This window comes from Zalophus californianus, chromosome 1 (genome assembly GCF_009762305.2).
Source record: "Zalophus californianus isolate mZalCal1 chromosome 1, mZalCal1.pri.v2, whole genome shotgun sequence".
NCBI lineage: Eukaryota > Metazoa > Chordata > Mammalia > Carnivora > Otariidae > Zalophus > Zalophus californianus.
The window spans coordinates 10,229,103-10,255,321 of record NC_045595.1 but is presented as its reverse complement, the minus strand read 5'-3'; the positions used below and the strand labels follow the sequence as shown (position 1 = coordinate 10,255,321).

General features: G+C 42.4%; 1 protein-coding gene across 2 annotated transcripts in view; it reads left to right on the top strand.

The window, feature by feature from the left end:
- ADGRE3 (adhesion G protein-coupled receptor E3) overlaps positions 1–23,784 on the top strand; it is a 48,132-nt gene extending 24,348 nt beyond the window's left edge. For both annotated transcript variants that reach the window (XM_027582310.2, XM_027582309.2), the window contains 9 exons: positions 4,423–4,607; positions 7,337–7,504; positions 9,716–9,913; positions 10,194–10,429; positions 11,130–11,196; positions 11,423–11,514; positions 13,056–13,224; positions 14,508–14,603; positions 23,590–23,784. In XM_027582310.2, coding sequence (XP_027438111.2) covers positions 4,423–4,607; positions 7,337–7,504; positions 9,716–9,913; positions 10,194–10,429; positions 11,130–11,196; positions 11,423–11,514; positions 13,056–13,224; positions 14,508–14,603; positions 23,590–23,598 — 1,220 coding nt within the window. In that variant the 3' untranslated portion in view covers positions 23,599–23,784. The remainder of the gene's footprint in view (positions 1–4,422; positions 4,608–7,336; positions 7,505–9,715; positions 9,914–10,193; positions 10,430–11,129; positions 11,197–11,422; positions 11,515–13,055; positions 13,225–14,507; positions 14,604–23,589) is intronic.
- Positions 23,785–26,219: the final 2,435 nt, after the last annotated feature.

Sequence of the window (26,219 nt, the reverse complement as noted above, 5' to 3'; positions counted from 1 at the left end):
ACACATATAATTAACCATCCCAGTAGGAGGAGAAAAGAAATGAGACAGGGAAGAGGAGACAGCCAATACAGGTATTACTATGGTAGTGAGTAGGTCACTGATGGTGGTAACTGTGACTCATCCCACTGAGCTCTCCCATTCAAAGAGGGAGAGCTGCTCTGATCCACCAGTGGTTGAAGGCCCTGCCATTCTGCCCTGTGTACCAATCCAACACATTCACTGCAGGGAATGCTCCCAGGCAGAGAGTTGCAGTTGCTTGCAGGAAAATTCATCAGCATATAAGGAACCCAAGAGTGCCAAGCAAATTAAGTTAGGGTGCCTACAGCATTTGCTACAGCCTGTGTATGAAGGAATGGATTGTTACTATTAATTGTCCCAGTGTTGCCAGACTTTCTGATTTTTCAAGAGAAACCAAAAATTGGGTTGGTAAATGAATACCTTCAATTTTTAAGTTTGGCCTTACAACAGCTGCCCTATCATTATAACTGCTATAGCATGACAAATGGGGTCTTAAAATCCAGTCCTATGAACATGGGATACCTCTGGTCTGTACTATCAGTGAAAGGCCCCAAGTAAAGTCATCAAAATGTGGACAACTAACCATATGCTGAACTGAGGAAGTGTCATGAGACAATTAGTTCCTATCACTTCCTCTCCTCCCCCAAGAAGATAAGAACTTGATTCTGCCTCGTTTGAGAATGGGCCAGGTGGAGGATGGAAGCCAACTTCCAACCACACAAGTTCATGCTTGCCTTGTCACCAGGAGTTTCTTCTAAAACTCACAATTTGTAGAGAGTGTGCAAGACTTCACAGTGCAAGCCAAACAAAGCACATCTGCAGCCGCACATGTTCTCCGATCACATTCGAATATACTGGGGATTAGGATTTCACATGTGAATTCAAAGAGGACACAACTCAGCTCATAAGAACTCCCTCCGCTGAATGTTTAAGTAAGTTGCAGACATCATAATGTGATTACATGTGCCTGAAGGGGCTCCTGGCATAAAAGTGCCCAGTGGAAGGCTATTTATCCTCCCCCGGTGGGCCCTGTAGTCTCACCTCTGAGCATTTACATTGGCTGTTCCTCTACCAGGAATGCCAACCACCAGGCCACCGGGTGAACTCTTACTCTTCAACGTGGTTCAGCTTTCACCTCCTCCATGAAGCCTCCCAGGACTGCCCACTTCCACCACAATACCAAAGTCAGGCCCTGCCTCCTCTGCACGCCCCCCAGCCTCTTGAACCTGCCTTATCCCAGCATCTAACATGTTGTGTTGCATCTAGATTGCCACGTCCTTGTCTCCCCCACCATGGTGGAATCCCCATTGGGATGGCAATCATGAATTATTTTTCTCTAGAGTCACCATTACAGGCTCATTACGTAGAGAACAGTGATGAATGTTCTCTGAATGAAATCCACGTTTAGGTGGAGGTCTCAATGTTCCTAAGGAGGGAAAAGAACCCATTGACCGATGTGTGACAAGCTCCCAGAGGGACATTTCTCTGTCCTTCACGTCCTGTCTAGGGCAGGATCCTTCTTTGTCGTGGGGGCCACCCTGTGCCCTGTAGGATATTGAGCAGCACCTCTGGTCTTTATTCACTAGACACCAGAAACAAACACCCAGTGTGGCAACCAAAAATGCGTCCAGACATTGCCCAATGTCCCCAGAGGGGGTTAGAATCAGCCCCCCACCCCCAACTGAGAATTGCTCGCAGGGAGCGACCTTATAATTGACCTTCAAACAGCAACAACTTTAAGACTGAAAGGAGGTGCTATCGAGTTACACCCACACACCCATCAGAGGTAACACGAGACACAGAATCCCATGACATCCCTTCCCGGTAAAACATCTCAGAGAACAAAACCCAGCCACCGGAAGCTGACCGTGAACACCTGCAGCCACCCTTCTCTTTTCTGCTTGTGCTTTTGCTCCTAACCAGAATACTTCAGCCCAAAAATAAGCTATTTCTAAGCACAAGAACAGACGGACGTATCACCTGCCCATCTTTTCCAACCACCTACCACTGTTTCATTCTGACAACTGGAAACTGTCATTAATTCGGAGAAACAGCAACGAATTGCTTCTGATCCCTCAGGCAGGACCAGAGAAGCCTGATTAAAGAAACCTACGGAGGAATTTATTCCAATAGGATGGGCTGCATAGCTAGTAAATGGCAAAGCTGGGATTTTAATCCAGAAACCTAGTAACCTATTTCCTGTCTCTACAGTCCTAACTGCTTCATATATATGGCCTCGGCAGTGTGGACTTCTTGGCAGCTACAAAGAATAAAGAAAACTTATTGACATCGGAATATGGTCATAACATCCTATAATCCTATAACCCACCATATTCAAACTAACTACAAATATATATGTTTGTTTATATATATATATGTGTGTGTGTTAGTGGCTAACATATATAACACATATATACATATATGTTATATGTATATATATATATATATATATATATATATATATATATATATATATATATACAGGAGAAATTTATTTTCTCACAGTTCTGGAGGCTAGCAGTCTGAGATCAAGGCATTGGCAGGGTTGGTTTCTTCCGAGATCTCTCTCCCTGGCAGATGGCCACCTTCTCCCTGTGTCTTCACATGGTCTTTTTTCTGAGTGTACATCCCTGGTCTCTCTTTGTGCGTCCAGATTTCTTCTTCTTTCCTCTTCAGTACAGGTCAGCTTTCACCTCTTCCATAAGGCCTCCCAGGACTGCCCACTTCCATCACAGCACCGAAGTCAGGCCCTCTCTCCTCTGGCCCTATCTTTATGAAGGCCCTGTCTTCAAACACAGTCACATTCTCAAGTACTACGGGTTCAGACTTCAACTTAATTTGGGGCAGGGGACACAATTTGGCACATAACACTATCCTACTGATACATGTCATGTGTATGTCCTTCTAATATATAATAGAATTACAAATACATGGTATAAATATAGCCTGTACACATATATTTTTTAGTCTATTAAAGTATGTTAAATTGGGGCACCTTGGCAACTCAGTCGGTTGAGTGCCTGACTCTTGATTTCGACTCAGGTCAGGATCTCAGGGTCGTGAAATAGAGCCCTGTGTCAGGCTCTGAGCTGGTCATGGAGCCTGCTTAAGATTGTCTCTCTCCTTCTGCCCACCCCCCCCCAAATAAAAAAAAAATAAAGTATGTTAAATTATGGCTTTCCTTTGCTTAAACTGTCTTAAAATAAAAGCAAACGTCCTCCTCAAGATTCATAAAGCCCTATAGGATCTGCCCCCATCACATCCCTGCCCTCACCCCCTCCCGCTCTCGTACACACACACTTCTTCAGCCACACTGGCCTCCTCCTTGTTCCCTGAACCAGCTGGGCACGTTCAAGTCCCTGGGACTTTGTCCCTGTTATATCAGATCTACCTAGAACATTCTTCTGTGAGGCCACGTGGCCCCCCCCTCCCTTCACACTGCTGTCTGAAATCTGTCTGAAATAGCATCCTCCAAGTCTCTCTGTCCTCCCCTTACCTCACTTAATTTTCTCCCTGGGACCGATCATTTCCTGACATACACTTTTACTGATTTGTTTATATTTGTTTGTCTCTGTCCTGCACCAGAAAGATCTGTAAGAGCAGAAATGATTTCTTTGTCCCCCACTGTATCCCCAGAAGAGTGTCTGGACCCGAGTAGGCATTCCATCAAAAAAAAAAAAAGTTGAATAAATGAATAGATAGATAGATAGATAGAGGTAGTGGCCTAAATTTCTATAAACATTATTTTTTTCTGAATCTGGTTTACATATAGAATATATGGGAGAAGATGATCACATTCACATGTACATACAAAGAGATAGACATACATGTAACCCAACTGTTAATGGATTTCTTTGAGTCCAGTCTCAACATTATGCTTCATCTGAAAGGAATGCAAAACCAATTCTAAAAGTCTTGAAAAATAAATCAGCCTTTCCGGAAGTCTCTTCAGGAAGTGGAATTACATCACGGAAGGCTTACCTAACTCCCTAAGCTTCCTCTTCAAGGCTGACCCTTCTGGCTCCTCTCCTCCTCCCTCGAAATTCCATCTGCCTCTTTTTTGCCTTCCTCCCATCTTATTTGATGCATTTTCTCCTAAGGCTACAGCCATGTCCTTTCTGATGCAAATCAGTGTAACCTCTCTTGGTTTGTCCAGTTCTTTTCTTCGAACCCCAAGTTTTACCCCATTCAATACAAAAAAGGGTTCAAGGCCACAAACACAATGTCTGTCTCAGAGGTGAGAAAGGGAGAGACGGTGAGAATCTCTATTTCATTTGACCCTCATATAGGTGACTATGCGTGCATATGTATACTTGTGTGTATATCATGTGTGCAGGCATGGTAGGTGTGGGGAAGGAAAGGTGGCACTTTTAAAGCCCCCCCCCCATTTTTCTGTTTTCTCAGGTCCCACGGCAATTGCCTTTATTTCTTATTCTTCTCTTGGAACCCTCATAAACGCAACATTTTTTGAAGAGGCAAATGAGAAAGACCGAGTGTACCTGAACTCCCAGGTAGTGAGTGCTGCTATTGGACCCCAAAGGAACATATCTCTCTCCAAATCTGTGATTCTGAGTTTTCAGCATGTGAAGGTGGGTCAGAGCTGCACTTTGAACTTGCTTAGGTTTCTTGGAGGTAGAGTGAACAATGTGCGTATACCCTCGCCAGTCAGTGCCTCTGGGCTGTGCTGTCCAATCAATACCTTAGCCAGGAGCCTCGTGTAACAATTGAGCATTTGAAATTTGGTGCCTCTGGGAATTGAGATTTTGAAGACAGTATTTCCAGATTTAGACTTGGTAGTTCCAGATTTTGAAGTTCTCATAAGAAAAAAGCATGCAAAATATCTCATTAATGACTTTTAAGGGGCACCTGTGTGGCTCAGTCAGTTAAGCATCTGCCTTCGGCTCAGGTCATGATCTCAGGGTCCTGGAATCAAGCCCCATGTCAGGCTCCCTGTTTAGCAGGGAGTCTGCTTCTCCTTCTACCTCTGTCCCTTCCCCCCTGCTCATGCTCTCTCTGTCTCTCTCAAATAAATAAATAAAATCTTTGAAAAAATAAATAAAAATAAATAAATAAAATATTTTTTAAGAAAAATAATGTGGGGCGCCTGGGTGGCTTAGTCGTTAAGCGTCTGCCTTCAGCTCAGGTCATGATCCCAGGATCCTGGGATCAAGCCCGGCATCCAGCTCCCTGCTCCGCAGGAGGCCTGCTTCTCCCTCTCCCACTCCCCCTGCTTGTGTTCCCTCTCTTGCCGTGTCTCCCTCTGTCAAATAAATAAATAAAATCTTGGGGGGGGAAAAATGCTTTAAAAAAAAAGAAAGAAAAATAATGTTTATATTGATTGCATATATTGATTTATATTGACATACTAAAAGATACTGTTTTGAATACAGTGGGTTACATAAAATATATTGTTAAAATTAATTTGAAATGGGAGGAATGAAGGGGGGTAAATTGGAGGGGGAGACGAACCATGAGAGATGATGGACTCTGAAAAACAAACTGAGGGTTCTAGAGGGGAGGGGGGTGGGGGGATGGGTTAGCCTGGTGATGGGTATTAAGGAGGGCACGTTCTGCTTGGAGCACTGGGTGTTATGCACAAACAATGAATCATGGAACACTACATCACAAACTAATGATGTAATGTATGGTGATTAACATAACAATAAAAAATGTACTAGACATAAAAAAAGAAAATTCAACTAAATAAACCCCCCAAAAAATTAATTTGAAATGTTCCTTTAGCTTTTTTAATATGGCTAGCAGAAAATTTCAAACTACACAAGTAGCTCACATGATATTTCTCTTGGGCATCATGATTCTAGTGCATGGGATTATTTTAGTTGGAGGTACCTCCAATTTTATTCTGTGAAATTTGAACTGAGACATAGCATTCACTCCCACACAAAAGCCTGGTATTAATTATTAAGACTACATAATTTGATTGGAAAAAACATTTTTATTTAATTCATTCCCTTTTCCCCTTCTCTGCCCAAACTCTTAAAGACAGAAAGGTCAGTAGCCAGACCCAGATGTAATAAAATTCGTCTCTTCCCTTGCCTTTCAGCTTTGTCATAAAAGTAAGAGTTGAAAGAAATCCTGCCATTTGCAACAATATGGATGAATCTTGAGGGTATTATGCTAAGTGAAATAAGTCAGACAGAGAAAGACAGATACTGTATGGTCTTACTTATATGTAGAATTTCAAAAAGCCAAACTCATAGACACAGGTATTTTGGGTTACCAGGGGTGGGGGGATGGGAGAGAAAAAGTGCAGAAGGTCAAAGGTACAAACTTCCAGTTACAAGTAGAATAAGTTCCGGGGATGTAATTAATATACAGCGTGATAACTCTAGTTAACAATACTATATTGCATACCTGAAAGTTGCTGAGAGAGTAGATTTTAAGTTGTCGCCACAAAATAAAAATTGTAACTACATGAGGTGATGGATATTAACTAACTTCATTTTGCAATATATGCATGTATCAAAAACTTATGTTATATGCCTTACAGTTACATAATTTATATGTCAGTTATATCTCAATAAAGCTGGAAAAAACAGATAAAATTATTTTTTAATTTTAAACAAAATAAGAATGGGGGGAGTAGGAAATGTAGGATTTCTCTATCGGATGCATAAAACCTAAGTATGGAATTTTTTTTTAAAGATTTTATTTATTCGTGAGAGACAGAGGGAGAGAGAGAGAGAGAGAAGCAGAGGGAGAATCACGCTCCCAAGGAGCAGGGAGCCCGATGCGGGACTCGATCCCAGGACCCTGGAATCATGACCTGAGCCGAAGGCAGACGCTTAACCATCTGAGCCACCCAGGCACCCTGGAATTTTTCATATATGGCATGGGGCAGTGGGAGTGGAGCAAGAAATCTGGAGATGGTCTAGTGGATATTATCAAAGGAGATACAGCCCCCCAAACAGGAGAATGTGTGACTCGTCTTCTTGGCCCCATGAAGTGATGCTCTGGAACAAAAAGAAGAGGTTGAGGGGCGCCTGGGTAGCTCAGTCGGTTAACCGACTGCCTTCAGCTCAGGTCATCATCCTAGGGTCCTGGGATCGAGCCCCGCATCGGGCTCCCTGCTCTGCGTGCGGGAAGCCTTCTTCTCCCTCTCCCACTCCCCTGCTTGTGTTCCCTCTCTCGCTGTGTCTTTCTCTGTCAAATAAATAAATAAAATCTTTAAAAAAAATAGAAATCACCTGAGTCACTTTTAAGCCACATATCTCCTCGCTTGCCACCCCAGTGTAGACGGATATTCTGAGAGTTGTCCCTCCCAAGGAAGAACATGATGAGCCCTTTCTACTTTCAGAGGAAGCCCAGTAGAGGAAAGGCCTTCTGCGTATACTGGAAGAGCACGGGGGGCCACGGCCAGTGGTCCAGGGACGGCTGTTTCCTGATCCAAGTGAACAAAAGTCACACCATATGCAACTCCACCCACCTGTCCAGTTTCGCTGTCCTCATGGCCTTAACCAGCCAGGTACAATGTATACATTTAATTCCTCCAGCTAATCCTGTGTGAGCTCCTGCTGGATAAGTACTCTTTTAAAAAAGGGGGGGGAGAACACAAGGGACTAAAGTGAGGGATTGCAGAAAGCATGCTGCTTTCCATAGAAAGGTCAGGGTGGCCTCTATGAGAATTAAGCATTTGAGCTGCAATCTGAATATTGAATCAGTAGTGTTGCAACATGGGTGAGCCTCAAAAACATTGCACTGAATGAAAGAAGTCAGACACAAAGGGCTACCTGTTGTATGATTCCACTTATATGAAATGTCCAGAATAAGCAAACCCAGAGAGTCAGAAAGTAGATTACTGGTTGCAAGGGACTGGGGGAGGAAGAAATGGCGGTAAGTGTTTAATGGACATGGGATTGCTATATGATATTCCCTTGCATGGCTGTACTACAATTTACTTATCCGTTCTACAGTTAATGTGCATCTAGGTTGTTTCCCACTGGGGGCTATTAAAAGCAATGTTACAGGTGGATGGGGATTGGCTAGATGGAGGATGGGTATTAAGGAGGGCACTTGTTATGATGAGCACTGGGTGTTGCATGTAAGTGATGAATCACTGAACTCTACTCCTAATGCCAATATTATACAGTATGTCAACTAACTAGAATTTGATTAAATATTTGAAAAGGAAAAAAAAAGCAACGCTACCTTTCTGGGATGAGGCATAGAAAATCCCATGTGGGATCCCCCAGGGTGACAAGAAAGCAGCATTCTCCAGATGGTGTAGCTACCAGATTGTAAAGACTCTGTTATCTTGGGTTTCTGAGTGACTGTGTGGAGCAGAGTATATTTCCATCTGTACAAAGTTTAAAAACAGACACAACTAAGCCATATTCTTAGGGATTGCATACTTCAGTGGTAAAACTATAAAGATAGGCAGGAACTGCTTATCATAAAAAGATCATGGTTACCTCTGAGGAAGAAGGTGGTTTGCAATTGGAAAGAGCTTCTGGGATAATGTCTACAAACTAATGATCTTACAAATCATTTAATAATTTTTAATCGTGTGATACACTTATGTGTATGCTCTTTTCTGTATGTGTGTTATATTTCACAATTTTTTAAGGTTAAAAAAGCAAAGAATTAAAAAGTTCTATAAAGTGATATTGAACCAAGTGCAAATCTGCATATCATTATAAGGGATGGCAACTATCATTTCCTACTGGTGAGTCTTACTCAGTCTGCGTGGCTCACCAGATTCCTGGCTCCTGTCTTTAAGGAGATGAGTCGCCAAGAGCTGAATTATACAGATGTCTTAGTTTGGGATCTCCTAAAGGCAGATCCTGAGACAAAAATTTGAGGGCAAGTAGTTTCTCTGGGAGGTGACCCCAAGACACATCAGTAGGACAATAAGGAAGTAAGACAGAGAAGAGAGGCAGCCAGTAAAGGTTGTGTTAAGGAAAGTTACCCCCATGGACAACTGGGACCCAATCCCATTGGTTACTTCTGGGAGATATCACAGAACACGCATTTCAGAGCCTTCCCACATAAAGGTGAGGGAGCTGAGGTATTTATCCACCAATGCCATTACTTTTATTGCTTGAGGGCAGCTTTCAATGGGCATTAACATCCTGGTATTTGTGACTCCTTCTCGCATGTCCAAGCATGTTCATGTGGCAGGAGAAATACTCTCAGGCAGGGTCACTGGATTTCACAGAAAGCAGCCAAAGAGCAGGTACCAATGAGTGTGAAGAGGTTAATAGCCTCTGCTACACAGGGCTTCCTACAGCTCTTGGGTGCAAGACTTAGCTTAGCATATTCATTCATTTCAAGGTGAGTCTGCCGTACAACATGGAGCCTATAGTTAATACAAAAATTGTGCACTTAAAAACTTATTAAGGGAGTAGATCTCATGTTGTTTCTTATCACGGAAAGAAAAAAGCAAAATGACACAAGATCTTGGAGGTGATGGATACGTTTATTACCTCGATTGTGGTGATGGCATCATAAATATGTGCTTATGTCCAAACTCATCAAAATGTGTGCATTCAATTAGTGTAGTATTTTGTATATTAGGTATCCCTCAGTAAAGCTGGGGGGAAAAGACTTAGTCTGACAGATACTTCTTACACTCTCTATCATCTGGAGTCATGCCTATGTTTGGGATGCCCCATTCCAAGGGGGAGGGGGATTAATCCTGGAGACTGACCATGATGTCCTCTTTGCTGGGTCCCAGGAGAAGGATCCCGTGCTGGCTGTGATCACCTATGTGGGGCTGGGCCTCTCTCTGCTGTGCCTCCTCCTGGCAGCCCTCACCTTCCTGCTGTGCAAAACCATCCAGAACACCAGCACCTCGATCCACCTGAATCTCTCAATCTGCCTCTTCCTGGCCCACTTGCTCTTCCTCACGGCCATCGACCGGACTGAGATCAAGGTACTGACATTGTCATAGGGGAGCCTCTGCCCTGTCCCAGGGGTGCTCAGTTCATGGAGCTGTGCTGCAATGATATCTTAATAAACTGGCCTTGGGTTCTGTGGAGGGTAAAGGGGTAAGTAGTCTATTTCACACTGACTAATGAACTAGAAGACAAACCCTCTCCTGACAAATCAACCATCTACATGACAGTTCTCTCCAATGGCAAAGTATGGTACAGGTCCTGGGGCCACCGTCCTCCCTGACAGTCCCTCCTGGTGACACCTTTCTCCTCCCCCAGGTTCTGTGCGCCATCATTGCCGGTGCCCTACACTATCTCTACCTGGCGTCCTTCACCTGGTTGCTGCTGGAGGGTCTGAACCTCTTCCTCACTGCACGCAACCTGACAGTGGTCAACTACTCCAGCGTGAGCAGGTTCATGAAGAAGTTCATGTTCCCTGTGGGCTATGGAGTCCCGGCTATAATTGTGGCCATTTCTGCTGTGATCAAGTCTGACCTTTATGGAACACCTGATCGGTGAGCTCAGCTCTCACCCTATGCTGCGGACAGTTTTAAGGGCAGTGTTAACGATGATGATTGGGATATCTACATCGAACCCACTCTCCTTTCCCCTTGGCTGTAACAGCTCTAACCTCTTTCCTGATGAGGCAGAGAAAGATGACAGTAAAAGTGTGGAAGGTTTGGGGTGCTTGGGTGGCTCAGTCTGTTAGGCATGCCTTCAGCTCAGGTCATGATCCCAGGGTCCTGGGATCGAGTCCCACGTCAGGGTCCCTACTCAGCGGAGAGCTGTTTCTCCCTCTCCCTCTGCCCCTCCCCCTGCTCATGTTCTCTCTCTCACTGTCAAATAAATAAATAAAATCTTTAAAAAAAAAAAAGAGTGTGGAAAGTTCTGGAAAGAGGGTATTTTGTGGTTAGGTCCCAGCTTCATCCTTCCCATAATTTGGGACCTCGAGTCCTCAAGTCTCTGTGCCCCCATTAGCGAAACCGGGATAACAGTTGTCCCCATGGTCCCACCCTCACAATGCTGCTCTAAAACTTCAGCAGGACTGTGCTTGTAAAATGTTTAGTGTAGCATTAACATGTGGTAGTGAACAATCAAAGCCTTCGTTGTCATCCGCTGACATTTTCAGGAGATGTTGGAAAAGCATTGGGAAAAGTGTTCATTTCATGTGCTTTCTCTGATCTTTCTTTGTGCCCCTTTTCCCATTGTTCCCAGCTGCTGGCTCAACCTGGACCAGGGATTCATCTGGAGTTTCCTTGGCCCCGTCTGTGTCATTATCTGTGTGAGTGACTATGTGGCTTCAGGGTTCCCGACCGAAGAAGAAGCACAGGGCATGCTGGGTGCAAGACAGCATAAGGGGCATACATTTTCTCAGCTGTATGAATTGATTTTTCCACCTGCTACCAATTCAATACCACATGCAGGGAGGTGGGAATTGTGTGCAATTTACAGCGGACACGGTGCATTATTTTAACTTGCGTTCTGCATGATCTGTGTCATTCCTGCAGGTGAATTTAGTTATTTTTCTCCTGGTCTTTTGGATTTTAAAAAGGAAACTTTCCTCTCTCAACAGTGAAGTGTCAACCATCCAGAACATGAGGTAAGGTGGGGTAAATGGTATTTTCTGACCCCCCTCTTTTCTCTACTTATGCCCCATTGGTCCCTCCTACATATCCACACACACATATACCCCACAACCAAGTTCCAGGAACTAGCAAACCCAGCGTCACAGTTAATGACAGGCTGTACTAGCTGTAGTACAGGCTAAGCTTCAGTAACAAAAAGACCCTAAGAAAGGAGTAAAATAAACGTTTATTTCATTTGCATGTCACAGTCCAAAGGTGAGCAGTCCAGGGCCAGTGGGGAAGCTCAGCTCCACAAAGTAATCCAGAGACCTGAGTGCTTTCTAATTTGTTGCTCCCCATTCCCCAGGATGTTCCCTTGCCAGTATACCATCCATAGGAAGACGCTGCATGTTCCACATTTGCCCGTATCTCAAGGGCTAGACCTTGATCACCCAATGACACCTACCTTCAAGGCAGGCTGGGAAATGTAGTCTCTAACTGGGTAGCCATGTGTCCTTGATAAAACTCAAAAAAGGAAGGATCCAGCACTAAAATGAAGAAGAGGAGAATGGGGGAGGGGAACAGCAATTTCTGCCACATAACACAAGATGCAATAGGTTTGAGAAGGATTTCTATTAAAATATATTTTGTATGATGTAATATATGGTGATTAACATAACAATAAAAAATTAAATATATATATATATTTTGTATGATACTGTTTCACAAGATTTTGGACGATGAGGACTTTTTCATCTTGCAGCATCCATTTTATGTGAACATGTAATTTGTTGTTGGTTTCATTGTAATCACAAAAATAGTGCATTTGTTGAAAATTTTTTCAAAAGTTTTTAAAATATATAAAGTAAAATCTGAAAGGAGCTAACTCCTCCCTTTCTTTTCTCCTTCTACTTCTCAGGGAAGCCAGAGGTAACAAAGTGTATGATATGTATAATATTTTCCCCAGACCTTTTTCTGGGCTGTGCATTTTCTGTGGAACAGACAGGCATGCACCCAATAGCGTCACACTATGCAAATTGCTCCCCAACTAGCTTTTCTCACTTATGTATTACTATATTTTCTAATTAGGGATATATAGATACGTAAGTAAGGTGACCTTACATCCTAGTTTGCCTGGGATGGTCCCAGTTATGCCTGTTGACCCATTGTAATTATTAATTAGCACCACATCTGCCTCAAAAGCCTCCCTATCTGGATAATAAGTTATATGACCCTTCATCTATAAATGATATAATGAGAGAGATAAAGAGCACCCAGTTTTAGAATGCTTTATATATGTACTAATTTTGCTCTACATACTTTCCTAAATACTTTACATATGTTAAAGTCCCATTTAATCTTGGCAGCAACTGTGTGAAATAGGGTTATTATAAAGATGAGGGAACTGAGTTATTGAAAGGTAAAGTAACTTGTCCAAGGTCACAAGCTGATTAGTTCTGCCTTGGGTTTAAACCCAGCCAGAGTAGCTCCAGAGTCCTCACCATTAATAACCACACAATAGGGTGCCCATGTCCATTATTAGCTTTTTCACATCATTGTGTATGACTCCCTTCAGGATGCTGACACTCAAAACGACAGCTCAGCTCTTCATCCTGGGCTGCACGTGGTTCCTGGGCATCCTGCAAGTGGGTCCAGCTGCCCACGTCATGGCTTACCTCTTCACCATCATCAACAGCCTGCAGGGCTTCTTCTTCTTCCTAGTGTACTGCCTCCTCAGCCAGCAGGTAAACAACGACCCCTTTTGTTATTGTCATAAAGAAAAGAAATATTTGGAGGTATGTACATTAATGAACATTTAAATCTATGTTCTCTAAATTTTCATATGAGCTGTGAGCCATGTGTAAACACTATCCATATCTTCTCTACTTTAAGATGTTATTGATTGTAAGATACATCAATTTATTAACAGCTTTCAGAAAGTAAATAATTGCTACATCAAGGAAATATGTTTTTCTTCAGCTTTCCCGTTTATAATGGTCTGCTATTGCTGGGTAACAAACAACCTCAAAAATCTCAGTAGCCTAAACACAAATATTTACTTTTCTCATTCTCAAGTCTGAAGGATGATTGAAGTTCAGCTGATCTTGTCTGGATTCAGCTTGGCTTGGCTCCAGGATGCAGATCATGTTCAGGTCTGCTCCTTGTGACTCATCCTGAGGCTCGGCAGAAAGGGAGTGGCAACCTAGGATATGTTCTTCTCATGACAGTAGCTAAATCACAAGAAAACAAGCCCGACTGGGCAAAGCCATTTCAAGCCTTGTGGTCCTGCTTGCATCACTTCCACTGATATTCCATTGGCCAAGGAAAGTCATATGTCCAAGCCCAAAGTCAAGGAGAAAGAACCCTCCACCCATTATGAGGCTAAGTATTACACCACGATGGTGTACTATGACAGAGGAGTGAATAATTGAAATCCATAATGCAATCTGCCACACCACTTAAACACCTGAATTCTTAAACACATTTCCATGTGAGGGTATAGTCTCCATACTAATATGTTTTAATAGCTCTATGATGGCATTACATAATGTTAATTTTTCCAACATGTTATTATGAACATTTTCAAGCATACAAAAAAGTTAAAAGAATTAGGCAATGAACACATATATGCCAATCACTTCGATTACCTTTGTAATTATTTGTGTTATCACATGTCTATCCACATATCCATTCTCCACTGCTAAGTCCCTGGTAACCACTATTCTACTTTCTGGCTCAACTAATTTGACTCTTATAGGGATCTCATCTATGTGGAATCAGACATGATTTGTCCTTTTGTGTCCGGCTTCTTTCACTCAGCACGACGTCTTCATGGTTCATCCATGTTGTAGCCTGTGTCAGAATTTCCTTCCTTTCTAGGGCTCCATAAATAATATTCCATTATACATATATATCACATGTTGTAGGGAAAGTCTTTTTAATAATGTCTTTATTCTCCTCCTGACTCAATGATTTTCTCTTCACCAATGTCAACAAAAAGTTTCCAGCATTTTCTTTGATATTCCAGGTGCGAAAGTGGTTTGGAGAGATCACGAAATCTAAATCTGAGTCTGAGACCTATACACTTTCCACCAAGTTTGGCGCTGACTCAAAACCCAGTGAAGTAAGAGAGCTTGTGACTTACTCTAATGCTTCCCCCCCCAACACCCCAATCCCCTCTCCCTGTCTTAGTATGAGCTCCCTTGCCCAGCAGGAATGGCAAAGAGCTCTTCCTGATGACCTGGCTTGCATTTCCCATTCTCACTATATTGTTCCTCAGTGACTCTTCCCTGATCACTGATAGTGCTTAAGCTAGCTTGGATATATATTCTTGTTATGCTAAGGAATAGGGGTAAGACATATCACCAGCACCACTACCATCTAAAGTAGAGTCTTTTGGGGGGTAAACTTACAATCACCGATATAGCACAGTGGTCATCATCCTCTGAAATCCTGCTGTCCTGTGGAGAGGTGAATGTAAGCCCAGTGGGATTGGTAGATACCATGGAAAAGAGAGGGACTCCACCCTAGCTGTTCTACATAATTATAAGGGAGGGGTACATGGAATAATGGGAACTGCCTGGGAAAGGAAATGGTCCCATTAGTAAGAAGACCTCTGTGGAACTGAGTGGCTGGCATCCATCCACTCTTCCATTGATTTAACTCAGGCTCAATACACTACCTTGCACCCCTCTATAGTTGTCCCTTATTTGTCTTTTTGGAGAAATGAGAGAATACACTTCTTTAAGAAGGCATGCCCCTAGATGAACAAGATGGGCTCCAAAACTCATAATCCATAAAAATGTTCCCAGTTTCATTTGTGTACCCCCACGTGTACACCCACCACATCTGCTAGCCAAGGAGCCTTAGAATGTATTGTTTTTAAAATGAAAAACATTGAGAAATTTCTGACACATTGTCTTCTACTTTTCTTGAGCTAATATGTGATATTCTCAGCATTGGAAATAGTGAGTCACTAAAAACGCATGTCTCCCTATTTGGAGGGCAGAAAGGAGAATTCATTCTAAATCTTTCAAAAAGGACCAAAAGGAAAACAAGACCAGGAAAAAAGGTTTAGAGCATGTCAAGTGGTCAGAAAAAAATTTATGAATATTAGGTTTAATCATGCCCAATAAAAGTAAAATTATAAAAGGTGCTGGCTGCTGACTATGACCTTTGAAAGACTTCCCAGATAATCCAAAATAATTTCCAAAGTTTCCAGCACTCCAATAACTGGAGATTTTTTATTATCATTACTTAACATTGTGGAAGTTGATTAAGATGATTGTATCTTTGAAAGTTGGCTATATATATTAGTTACCTGTAAGAAATACATTCACTTTAATTTTTTGTATTTGTATCTATTTTATTTTTTATTATGTTCAGTTAGCCAATGTATAGGACATCATTAGTTTTTGATGTAGTGTTCAATGATTCATTAGTTGCATATAACATTTGCAATTTTAATTAAAATAATTTCTTAAGCTTTTATTTTTCTAGGCACAGGATATGATTAAAAAGCTAAAAAAAAAAAAATCCCTTCACTCTCCATGGACAAATTTGCCCTTGGGTTAAATTTCTAGTTCTGTTCCCTAGAAACTTGTTAACATTGAAAGGCCAGTTGTGTAACCAGGCAATATTGTTGGTGGAAAAAGTCATGTTTGACTGGGCAGGGAGTTCTGTGACTGAACCATAAATAATAGAAGGGGAATGATACCTTTGGACTTCCTGCATACAATGACTCATTCCTCAACCAGGCCAGGAAATTCTATCCTCATGGGCTGCTGTAGGAGGTATTGGTTTTCTTGTGGGACTTGGGGCTTTTAAACAAAGCTATAACATATGGTTGGTAAAAACTATAGTTGTTGAGTTCTGCAATGTATCAAGATACTGCAGTAGATAATGGACCTACAAAAGGAATAAGACCAACACAGTCTCTGCTTTCACAGGGCTTAGGGTCTAGCCTTTCTTCATAGACGCAAACTAACTTAAATTCTGGAGCAGGCTACTATATCTGAAATTTTTTCAAAAAAAACAAAGAATTCTTCATCTGGGATTTTTGAAAAGTCCTCCCAGGTAGGAAGGAAAGATGGCAGAGGAGTAGGGGACGCTATTTCAACTGGTCCCCGGAATTGAGCTGGATATCTACCAGACCACTCTGAGCACCCACGAAACCAGCCTGAAATGTAAGAAGATCTGGAGCTCTGCAAACAGAATATCGCGGGCGGTTGGTTTCAAGGTACTAAGCGGGGAGCCGTGATTCTGCCGGCAGATATCGGAGGATAAACAGCAGCAGGAGGGAGCCTGTCCGTGGGGATCCTACACCGCCGGTGAGCGACAGCCTTGGGCGTTGGGGACGGGGCACAGATTTGCAGACCAGTAGCAGCGGGGAAAGGACTTTAGGGCAGCCCCCAGGGCGGAAACCCAGAGCTGCAGTGTCGTGCGAACTGGGAATGGCTGGCAGTTTTAGAAGCACAAAGGGCAGAGACGTGCCCCAACCTGGAGGCAGGACTAGGGGCACTGCAGAGGGGCACACAACCCAGGCCACTGCAGTTTATAGCAGCACATACAGAAATGGAGACGGTGTGGCCTGGAGAGCTCGCGGAAGAACAGACTGAGATCTTTACTCTGAGGCAGAGGGTTGGAAACGGTCTCTTCTGCTCTGACTCGCAGACGAGAAGCGGAAAGCTGCCAGGGAAAGCCACCAGAGAACAAAAGCCCCCAAAACTGATTCCCACTGAGCCCATCCTCCGCCACAGGGGGGCAGGGCAACTCTGCCCAAACAGGGTTGCCTGAGTAACAGCATGGCAGGCCCCTCCCCCCAAAAATAGGCTGGGAAAACAAGAGGCCAGCAACCCTAAGGTCCCTAGAAAACAGGTGCATCTTGCTTGGGTTCCAGTCAATAATTTGGACTCTATACATTCCCTCAAACACCCATCAACAGAATGACTAGGAGGAGGAACCCCCAAAATAGAAGAGACTGAGAGATTATGACTTATGCCACAGATTTACAAATGGACGCAGATATAACCAAGATGTCAGAGATTGAATTCAGGCTAGCAATTGTGAAGACAATAGCTGGATTGGAGAAATCAATTAATGGCAACATAGAGTCTCTAAGGGCAGAAATGAAAGCTGAATTGGCAGAACTTAAAAATGCTATCAATGAGATCCAATCCAATCTAGATAATCTAACAGCTAGGGTAAGCGAGGCAGAAGAACGAATAAGTGACCTGGAAGACAATATAATAGATAAAAAGGGAAAAGAGGAGACCAGGGAAAAACAACTCAGAATCCATGAAAATAGAATCAGAGAAATAAGTGACACCATGAAGCATTCCAATGTCAGAATTATTGGAATCCCGGAGGGAGTGGAGAGAGAGGACTAGAAGATGTATTTGAGCAAATTGTAGCTGAGAACTTCCCTAATCTGGGGAATGAAACAAACATTCACGTCCTAGAGGCAGAGAGGACCCCTCCCAAGACCAAGGAAAACAGGCCAACACCCCGGCATGTAATAGTAACACTTGCAAATCTTAGAACCAAGGAAACCATCTTAAGGGCAGTTAGGGGGAAGAGATTCCTTACATACAGAGGGAGGAACATCAGAATAACGTCAGACCTATCCACAGAGACCTGGCAAGCCAGAAAGGCCTGGCAAGACATATTCAGGGTACTACATGAGAAGAACATGCAGCCAAGAATACTTTATCTGGCAAGGCTGTCATTTAGAATGGATGGAGAGATGCAGAGCTTCCAAGACTGGCAGAAACTGAAAGAATATGTGACCACTAAGCCGGCCCTGCAAGAAATATTAAGGGGGGTTCTATAAAAGGAGAAAGACCCCAAGAGTCATATACAACAGAAATTTACAGGGACAATCTATAAAAACAACGTCTTCACAGGCAACATGACAACAATTAATTCATGTCTTTCAATAATCACTCTCAATGTGAATGGTCTAAATGCTACCATAAAATGGCACATGGTTGCAGATTGGATAAAAAGACAGGACCCATCCATATGTGGCCTACAAGAGACTCATTTCGAAACTAAAGATACATCCAGACTGAAAGTGAAGGGATGGAGATCCATCTTCCATGCCAGCGGACCTCAAAAGAAAGCTAAGGTAGCAATTCTTATATCAGACACATTAGATTTTAAACTAAAGTCTGTAATTAGAGACACAGAAGGACACTATATCATTCTTAAAGGGTCTATCCAACTAGAAGATCTAACAATTGTAAATATCTATGCCCCCAACATGGGAGCAGCCATCTACATAAGCCAACTGTTAACCAAAATAAAGAGTCATATTGATAACAATACGTTAATTGTAGGAGACCTCAATACTCCACTCTCAGCAATGGACAGATCATCTAAGCAGAAAATCTACAAGGAAACAAGAGCTTTGAATGATACACTGGACCAGATGGACCTCATAGATATTTACAGAACATTCCACCCTAAAACAACAGAATACTCGTTCTTCTCAAGCGCACATGGAACTTTCTCCAGAATAGACCACATACCGGGTCACAAATCAGGTATCAACCAATACCAAAAGATTGAGATTATTCCCTGTGTATTCTCAGACCACAGTGCTTTATTTTTTTTTAAAGATTTTATTTATTTATTTGAGAGAGAGAATGAGGGAGAGAGAGAGAGTACATGAGAGGGGGGAAGGTCAGAGGGCGAAGCAGACTCCCTGCTGAGCAGGGAGCCCGATGCGGGACTCGATCCTCGGACTCCAGGATCATGACCTGAGCTGAAGGCAGTCGCTTAACCAACTGAGCCACCCAGGCGCCCCGACCACAGTGCTTTAAAACTGGAACTCAATCACAAGAAAAAATTTGGCAGAAATTCAAACACTTGGAAGCTAAAGACCACTCTGCTCAAGAATGTTTGGGTCAACCAGGAAATCAAAGAAGAACTTAAATAATTCATGGAAGTCAATGAGAATGAAAACACATCGGTCCAAAACCTATGGGATACTGCAAAGGCAGTCCTAAGGGGGAAATACATAGCCATCCAAGCCTCACTCCAAAAAATAGAAAAATCCCGAATTCACCAACTAACTCTACACCTTAAAGAACTAGAGAAAAAGAAACAAACGATGCCTAAGCCACGCATTAGAAGAGAAATGATTAAAATTAGAGCAGAAAGCAATGAATTAGAAACCAGAAACACAGTAGATCAGATCAACAGAACTAGAAGTTGGTTCTTTGAAAGAACTAATAAGATCGATAAACCACTGGCCAGACTTATCCAAAAGAAAAGAGAAAGGACCCAAATTAACAAAATTATGAATGAAAGGGGAGAGATCACAACTAACACCAAGGAAATAGAAACAATTATTAGAAATGATTATCAACAACTCTATGCCAATAAACTGAGCAATCTGGATGAAATGGAGGCCTTCCTGGAAACCTATAAGCTGCCAAGACTGAAACAGGAAGAAATTGACAAACTGAATAGGCCAATAACCAGTAACGAGATTGAAGCAGTGATGAACAACCTCCCAAAAAACAAGAGTCCGGGGCCTGATGGATTCCCTGGGGAATTCTACCAAACATTCAAAGAAGAAATAATATCTAGGGCACCTGGGTGGCTCAGATGGTTAAGCGTCTGCCTTCAGCTCAGGTCATGATCCCAGGTTCCTGGGATCGAGTCCCGCATCAGGTTCCCTGCTCAGTGCAGAGCCTGCTTCTCCCTCTGCCTCTGCCATTCCCTCTGCTTGTGCTCTTCTGTCTATCTCTCTGTCAAATAAATAAATAAAATCTTCAAAAAAAAGATTTAAAGAAATAATATCTATTCTACTGAAGCTGTTTCAAAAAATAGAAACAGAAGGAAAACTTCCAGACTCATTCTATGAGGCGAGCATTACCTTAATCCCCAAACCAGGAAAAGACCCCATCAAAAAGGAGAATTTCAGACCGATATCCCTGATGAATATGGATTCCAAAATCCTCAACAAAATCCTAGCTAATAGGATCCAACAATACATTAAAAGGATCATCCACCACGACCAAATGGGATTTATCCGCGGGATGCAAGGGTGGTTCAACATTTGCAAATCAATCAATGTGATAGAACACATCAATAAGAGGAGAGAGAAGAACCATATGGTCCTCTCAATTGATGCAGAAAAAGCATTTGACAAAATACAGCATCCTTTCCTGATTAAAACTGTTCAGAGTACAGGGATAGAGGAAACATTCCTCAAGTTCATAAAATCCATCTATGAAAAACCCACAGCGAATATCATCCTCAATGGGGAAAAGCTGAGAGCCTTTCCCTTAAGATCAGGAAGTCGTCAAGGATGCCCACTCTCGCCACTATTGTTCAACATAGTACTAGAAGTCCTAGCAACAGCAATCAGACAACAAAAAGAAATAAAAGGTATTCAAATTGGCAAAGAAGAAGTCAAACTCTCTCTCTTCACAGACGACATGATACTTTATGTGGAAAACCCAAAAGACTCCACCCCCAAATTACTAGAACTCATTCAGCAATTCAGTAATGTGGCAGAATACAAAATCAATGCACAGAAATCAGTTGCTTTCTTATACACTAACAACACAACTGTAGAAAGAGAAATTAGAGAAATGATTCTATTTACAATAGCACCAAAAACCATAAGATACCTCGGAATAAACCTAACCAAAGAGGTAAAGGATCTATACTCTAGGAACTACAAAACACTCATGAAAGAAATTGAAGAAGACACAAAAAGATGGGAAAATATTCCATGCTCATGGATCAGAAGAATAAACATTGTTAAAATGTCTATGCTACCCAGAACAATCTATACCTTCAATGCCATCCCGATCAAAATTCCAATGACATTTTTCCAAGTGCTGGAACAAACAATCCTAAAATTTGTATGGAATCAGAAAAGACCCCAAATCGCCAAGGAAATGTTGAAAAAGAAAAACAAAGCTGGGGGCATCACATTGCCCGATTTCAAGCTATATTACAAAGCAATGATCACCAAGCCAGCATGGTACTGGCACAAAAACAGACAATATAGACCAATGGAACAGAACAGAGAACCCAGATATGGACCCTTGACTCTATGGTCAAATAATCTTTGACAAAGCAAGAAAAAACATGCAATGGAAAAAAGACAGTCTCTTCAATAAATGGTGCTGGGAAAACTGGACAGCCACATGCAGAAGGATGAAACTCGACCATTCTCTAACACCATTCACAAAGATAAACTCAGAGTGGATGAAAAACCTTCATGTGAGACAGGAATCCATCAAAATCCTAGAGGAGAACATAGGCGGTAACCTCTTTGACATCGCCCACAGCAACTTCTTTCAAGATATATCTCCAAAAGCTAGTGAAACAAAAGCAAAAATGAACTTTTGGGACTTCATCAAGATAAAAATCTTCTGCACAGCAAAGGAAACAGTCAACAAAACAAAGAGGCAACCCATAGAGTGGGAGAAGATGTTTGCAAATGACACTACAGATAAAGGGCTGGTATCCAAGATCTATAAAGAACTTCTCAAACTCAATCCCCAAGAAACAAATAATCAGGTCAAAAAGTGGACCAAAGATATGAAAAGACACTTCTCTGAAGAAGACATACAAATGGCTAACAGACACATGAAAAAATGTTCATCATCATTAGCCATCAGGGAAATTAAAATCAAAACCACATTGAGATACCACCTTACACCAGTTAGAATGGCAAAAAGGGACAGGGAAAGAAACAACAAAGGTTGGAGAGGTTGTGGAGAAAGGGGAACCCTCTTACACTGTTGGTGGGAATGCAAGTTGGTACAGCCACTTTGGAAAACAGTGTGGAGGTTCCTCAAAAATTTAAAAATAGAGCTACCCTGTGACCCAGCAATTGCACTTCTGGGTATTTACCCCAAAGACACAGATATAGTGAAGAGAAGGGCCATATGCACCCCAATGTTCATAGCAGCAATGTCCACAATAGCCAAACTGTGGAAAGAGCTGAGATGCCCTTCAACAGATGAATGGATAAAGATGTGGTCCATATATACAATGGAATATTACTCAGCCATCAGGAAGGATGAATACCCAACTTTTACATTAACATGGATGGGACTGGAGGAGATTATGCTAAGTGAAATAAGTCAAGCAGAGAAAGTCAATTATCATATGGTTTCACTTATTTGTGGAACATAAGGAATAGTATGGAGGACGTTAGGAGAAGGAAGGGAAAAATGGGGTGGGGATTGGAGGGAGAGATGAACCACGAGAGACTATGGACTCTGAGAAACAAACAGGGTTTTAGAGGGGGGGGATTGGTTAGCCCGATGGGTATTAGGGAGGGCACGTACTGCATGGAGCACTGGGTGTTATACGAAAACAATGGATCGTGGATCACCACATCAAAAACTAATGATGTATTGTATGGTGACTAACATAACATAATAAAATTAAAAAAAAAAAAAAAGTCCTCCCATATAAGCTGCAGAAGGCCACACCTGACGTAGGATTCCAAAATGCTAGATTGTGTCATCCTTGCATGCTGGTTGGAGCTCTTGTCACTAGGGACTTACTAACAAGCTCTGAACAAACCATAATAACCCAGTTTTTGACCAGCTTGATCCAGTTCAGATGCCATCTTAACCCTCCAGATGACTTCAAGATCATTACCGTCTAATTATAATAACAAGAAACATAACTACCAGCAACATGACAGATCCCACTGTGCCTATTTAAGGGAAGAACAGAGGTGGCACTCTAATCCTAGAAGCCTCCTCCCCCTTCCTTGAAACACCCCACCCCAGGTCAGCTTGCTTACCAGTCCCTTAATTACCCTAACCCCAGAAAACCCTAACAATGACCTAACTGGGGAGAAGGTGCCTTTAGAACATGAGCTCCCCTTCCCTGTTCTCTGGCCATTGAACAAATCACCTCCTTGCCATCAAATACTGTTTTGTTATTTGGCTATTCGGCAAATGGTATTGAGTAGGCAAAGAACCTACCACTTCGGTAGCACTCTCTGCCTTTAATCCACTTCTGCTCTTTCTTTCTTTTTTGTTGGCAGTAGTAGTTTGTTTTGTTTCATCCTTACATCTACCTTTAATCTAAACATCTTTTGTGGGGGGATGTTTTTTCAGAGCAAGTGAAGAGAAAATATTCAAACTAGAACATTCAACTCCACGTGGAAAGTCACACCCATGGATCTGGTTGGCATGGTGAAGAACAAAGCTGAGGACAAGGGAAATCATTACAGATGTCATCCTTGGAAAGGAAAGGTTTAGCCTTTACTTCCTGAAATGTTTGTTCTGCATATTGGGCTCTCAATAAATGTGTGTTTCATTGGATTTCTCTTCACTATCATGTGTTCAGTTAGTGCTTGTCCCTGGATGCCCGAATAATGGCCTTTACAAATACTCCCTTGATATTTTGTAAAAAAGGTAACCCCTTCCAAGGCCTTTCCTCACTTTCTTATACTCACTCATCCTGACCCTGTTCTTTAAACTCATCCAGTCCGGGTGCCTGGGCGGCTCAGTTGGTTAAGCGACTGCCTTCGGCTCAGGTCATGATCCTGGAGTCCCGGGATCGAGTCCCGCACCGGGCTCCCTGCTGAGCAGGGAGTCTGCTTCTCCCTCTGACCCTCCCCCCTCTCATGCTCTCTCTATCTCATTCTCTCTCTCAAATAAATAAATAAATAAAATATTAAACTCATCCAGTCCTTCAGACCATCAGCTTCTCCCAAACCATCAGCTTTACCTCCTTTCTTATGCAGGCTAAATCTCATGATCAACCATGTCAAGTGATTTTCTCCCATACTTTCAACACATTGCTCCCTCATTCTGATTCCATAACTAGCTGGGAAAACCTCAATCCAGGACCAATCCAACAATGGCAGTACTGCAGATTGTCTGCTCAGCAGTCTTCACCAAATCATATGCTCCATATTAATAGAACCTTCATTGTTTGCAGACTTGGGACAACAATATGCTTGGACACATGGGGCCAGTTGAGATTGGTTTAAGCCCAGTTATTCTCAACTAGAAGTGATTCCCCCCACTGGGGACATCTGACAATGTCTGAAGACATTTTTTTATTGTCATGACTGGAGAAAGGCAGGGAATGCTACTGGCATCTATGTGGTAAAGGCTCGGAATGCTGCTAAACATCCTACAAGGCACAAGACAGCTCCCACATACACACCACAAAGGATTATCAATCCCCAAATGTCAGTAGTGCTGAGGTGGAGAAGCCCTGTCTAAACTAAGCATAATGATTGTATTCTTATTTGCTAGAGATTGTTTTAGGATGGGTGCATTTGGACCAACTCTAGACAATGAGATATAAGAAACACCTACGGGAAAATACTTTTTCTCCTTGATAAAAACAAAACAAATTCAAGAAGAACCTGCCCATTACTTCCTGGTTTTGGTTGTTATACAACAATATGATGCTTAGAGAGAAGGTACCACATAAATACTGAGGATGGAAGAGTGAAAAGATTAAAATAATCTGGGCTTTTATGACATTGTTGAGCTGCTGAACCAAACCTTGGACTTCCTCATATGTGAGACAAATAAGCCCCTATTATTAAGCCACTTCGGGTCAGGTAATGTTACTTGCAGTCCAAAGCATCCTTCCTTATGAACAGACCACATCTCTTAAACACTTTTCCATCAGGGCAGTGAGATCCCAGAATCACTCATCTTGGAGTCATTACAAATATATACTTTCTGATCTAAACTAGACTCTCCATGCTACCTGGAACTTGCTCTTCTTATCCTGAGTTAACTTCCCCTCATGGAAGGTTACAGTTTTTCACTTCCTTCCTCAATCCTCATCACCTTTCCCTTTATGTGAGGCAAAAGACCTTGTCTCCTACTTCACAGCGATGATAAACACCAGCTGATGGAAACTACCTTAACTTCTTGATATTCTTTACAAATACATCCACATCCATACCCACCCACCCTTGCCTCCTTCCCTCATCAATGCCAATAGTCCCCTCCTCCATTCTTCTACAAGGGCAAAGAGGTCCCTCCTCTTGTTTAAGGCTAATCCTTCCCTCTATGCTTTGCTCATCCCCTCTTGCCTGTTTGGGGAGCTTTCTCCACTGATATCTCCTCTCTCTGTCTTGAGTCTTCCACCTCTCTGACATCCTCTCTCCTGGTTCTTCCCCAGTGGTATTTAAATATGCTAAAAAGAGGTCAGGAAACTTTTTCTGCAAAAGGCTGAATAACAAATATTTTAGACTTTTCAGAATACGTGTGTGTGTGAGTGCCCCTTAGAAATATAACAACAATGTCTAGCTCGCTGGCCATACAAAAACAGACTGCACTAAGGATTTGACCTCCTCAAGGCATAGTTTGCGGGCACAGGTGCTAAAGAAAGAGAAATGTTAGATGCTAGGAAAATGGCCACTTGTACATTTCTCAATTCCTCTCTACCCCCTACACTAATATATCTACTCAGCAAAAGTCTGCTGGGACCAATGGCAGCTGGGTAAGGATGAGAGTGGTATCTCTGGGGAAATCCCCAAAGGAAAATCTGGGGTTGAAATGTTTCCCCCAATAAAAAATTTTAAAAAAAATGTCTCCCCCATGCACCAGGTGGAGAGTCCCAAGATAAGCTGAAGAGCACTCTAGGCTGAAGATCAGACACCATCCGTTCCAGGAAGAGTCTGGCCCACAGGGGTCCATGGACCTCCTGGGATAGGCCAGCAACACTCCCGTGTATGTATGTGTGTGTGTGTGTGTGTGTGTGTGTGTGTGTG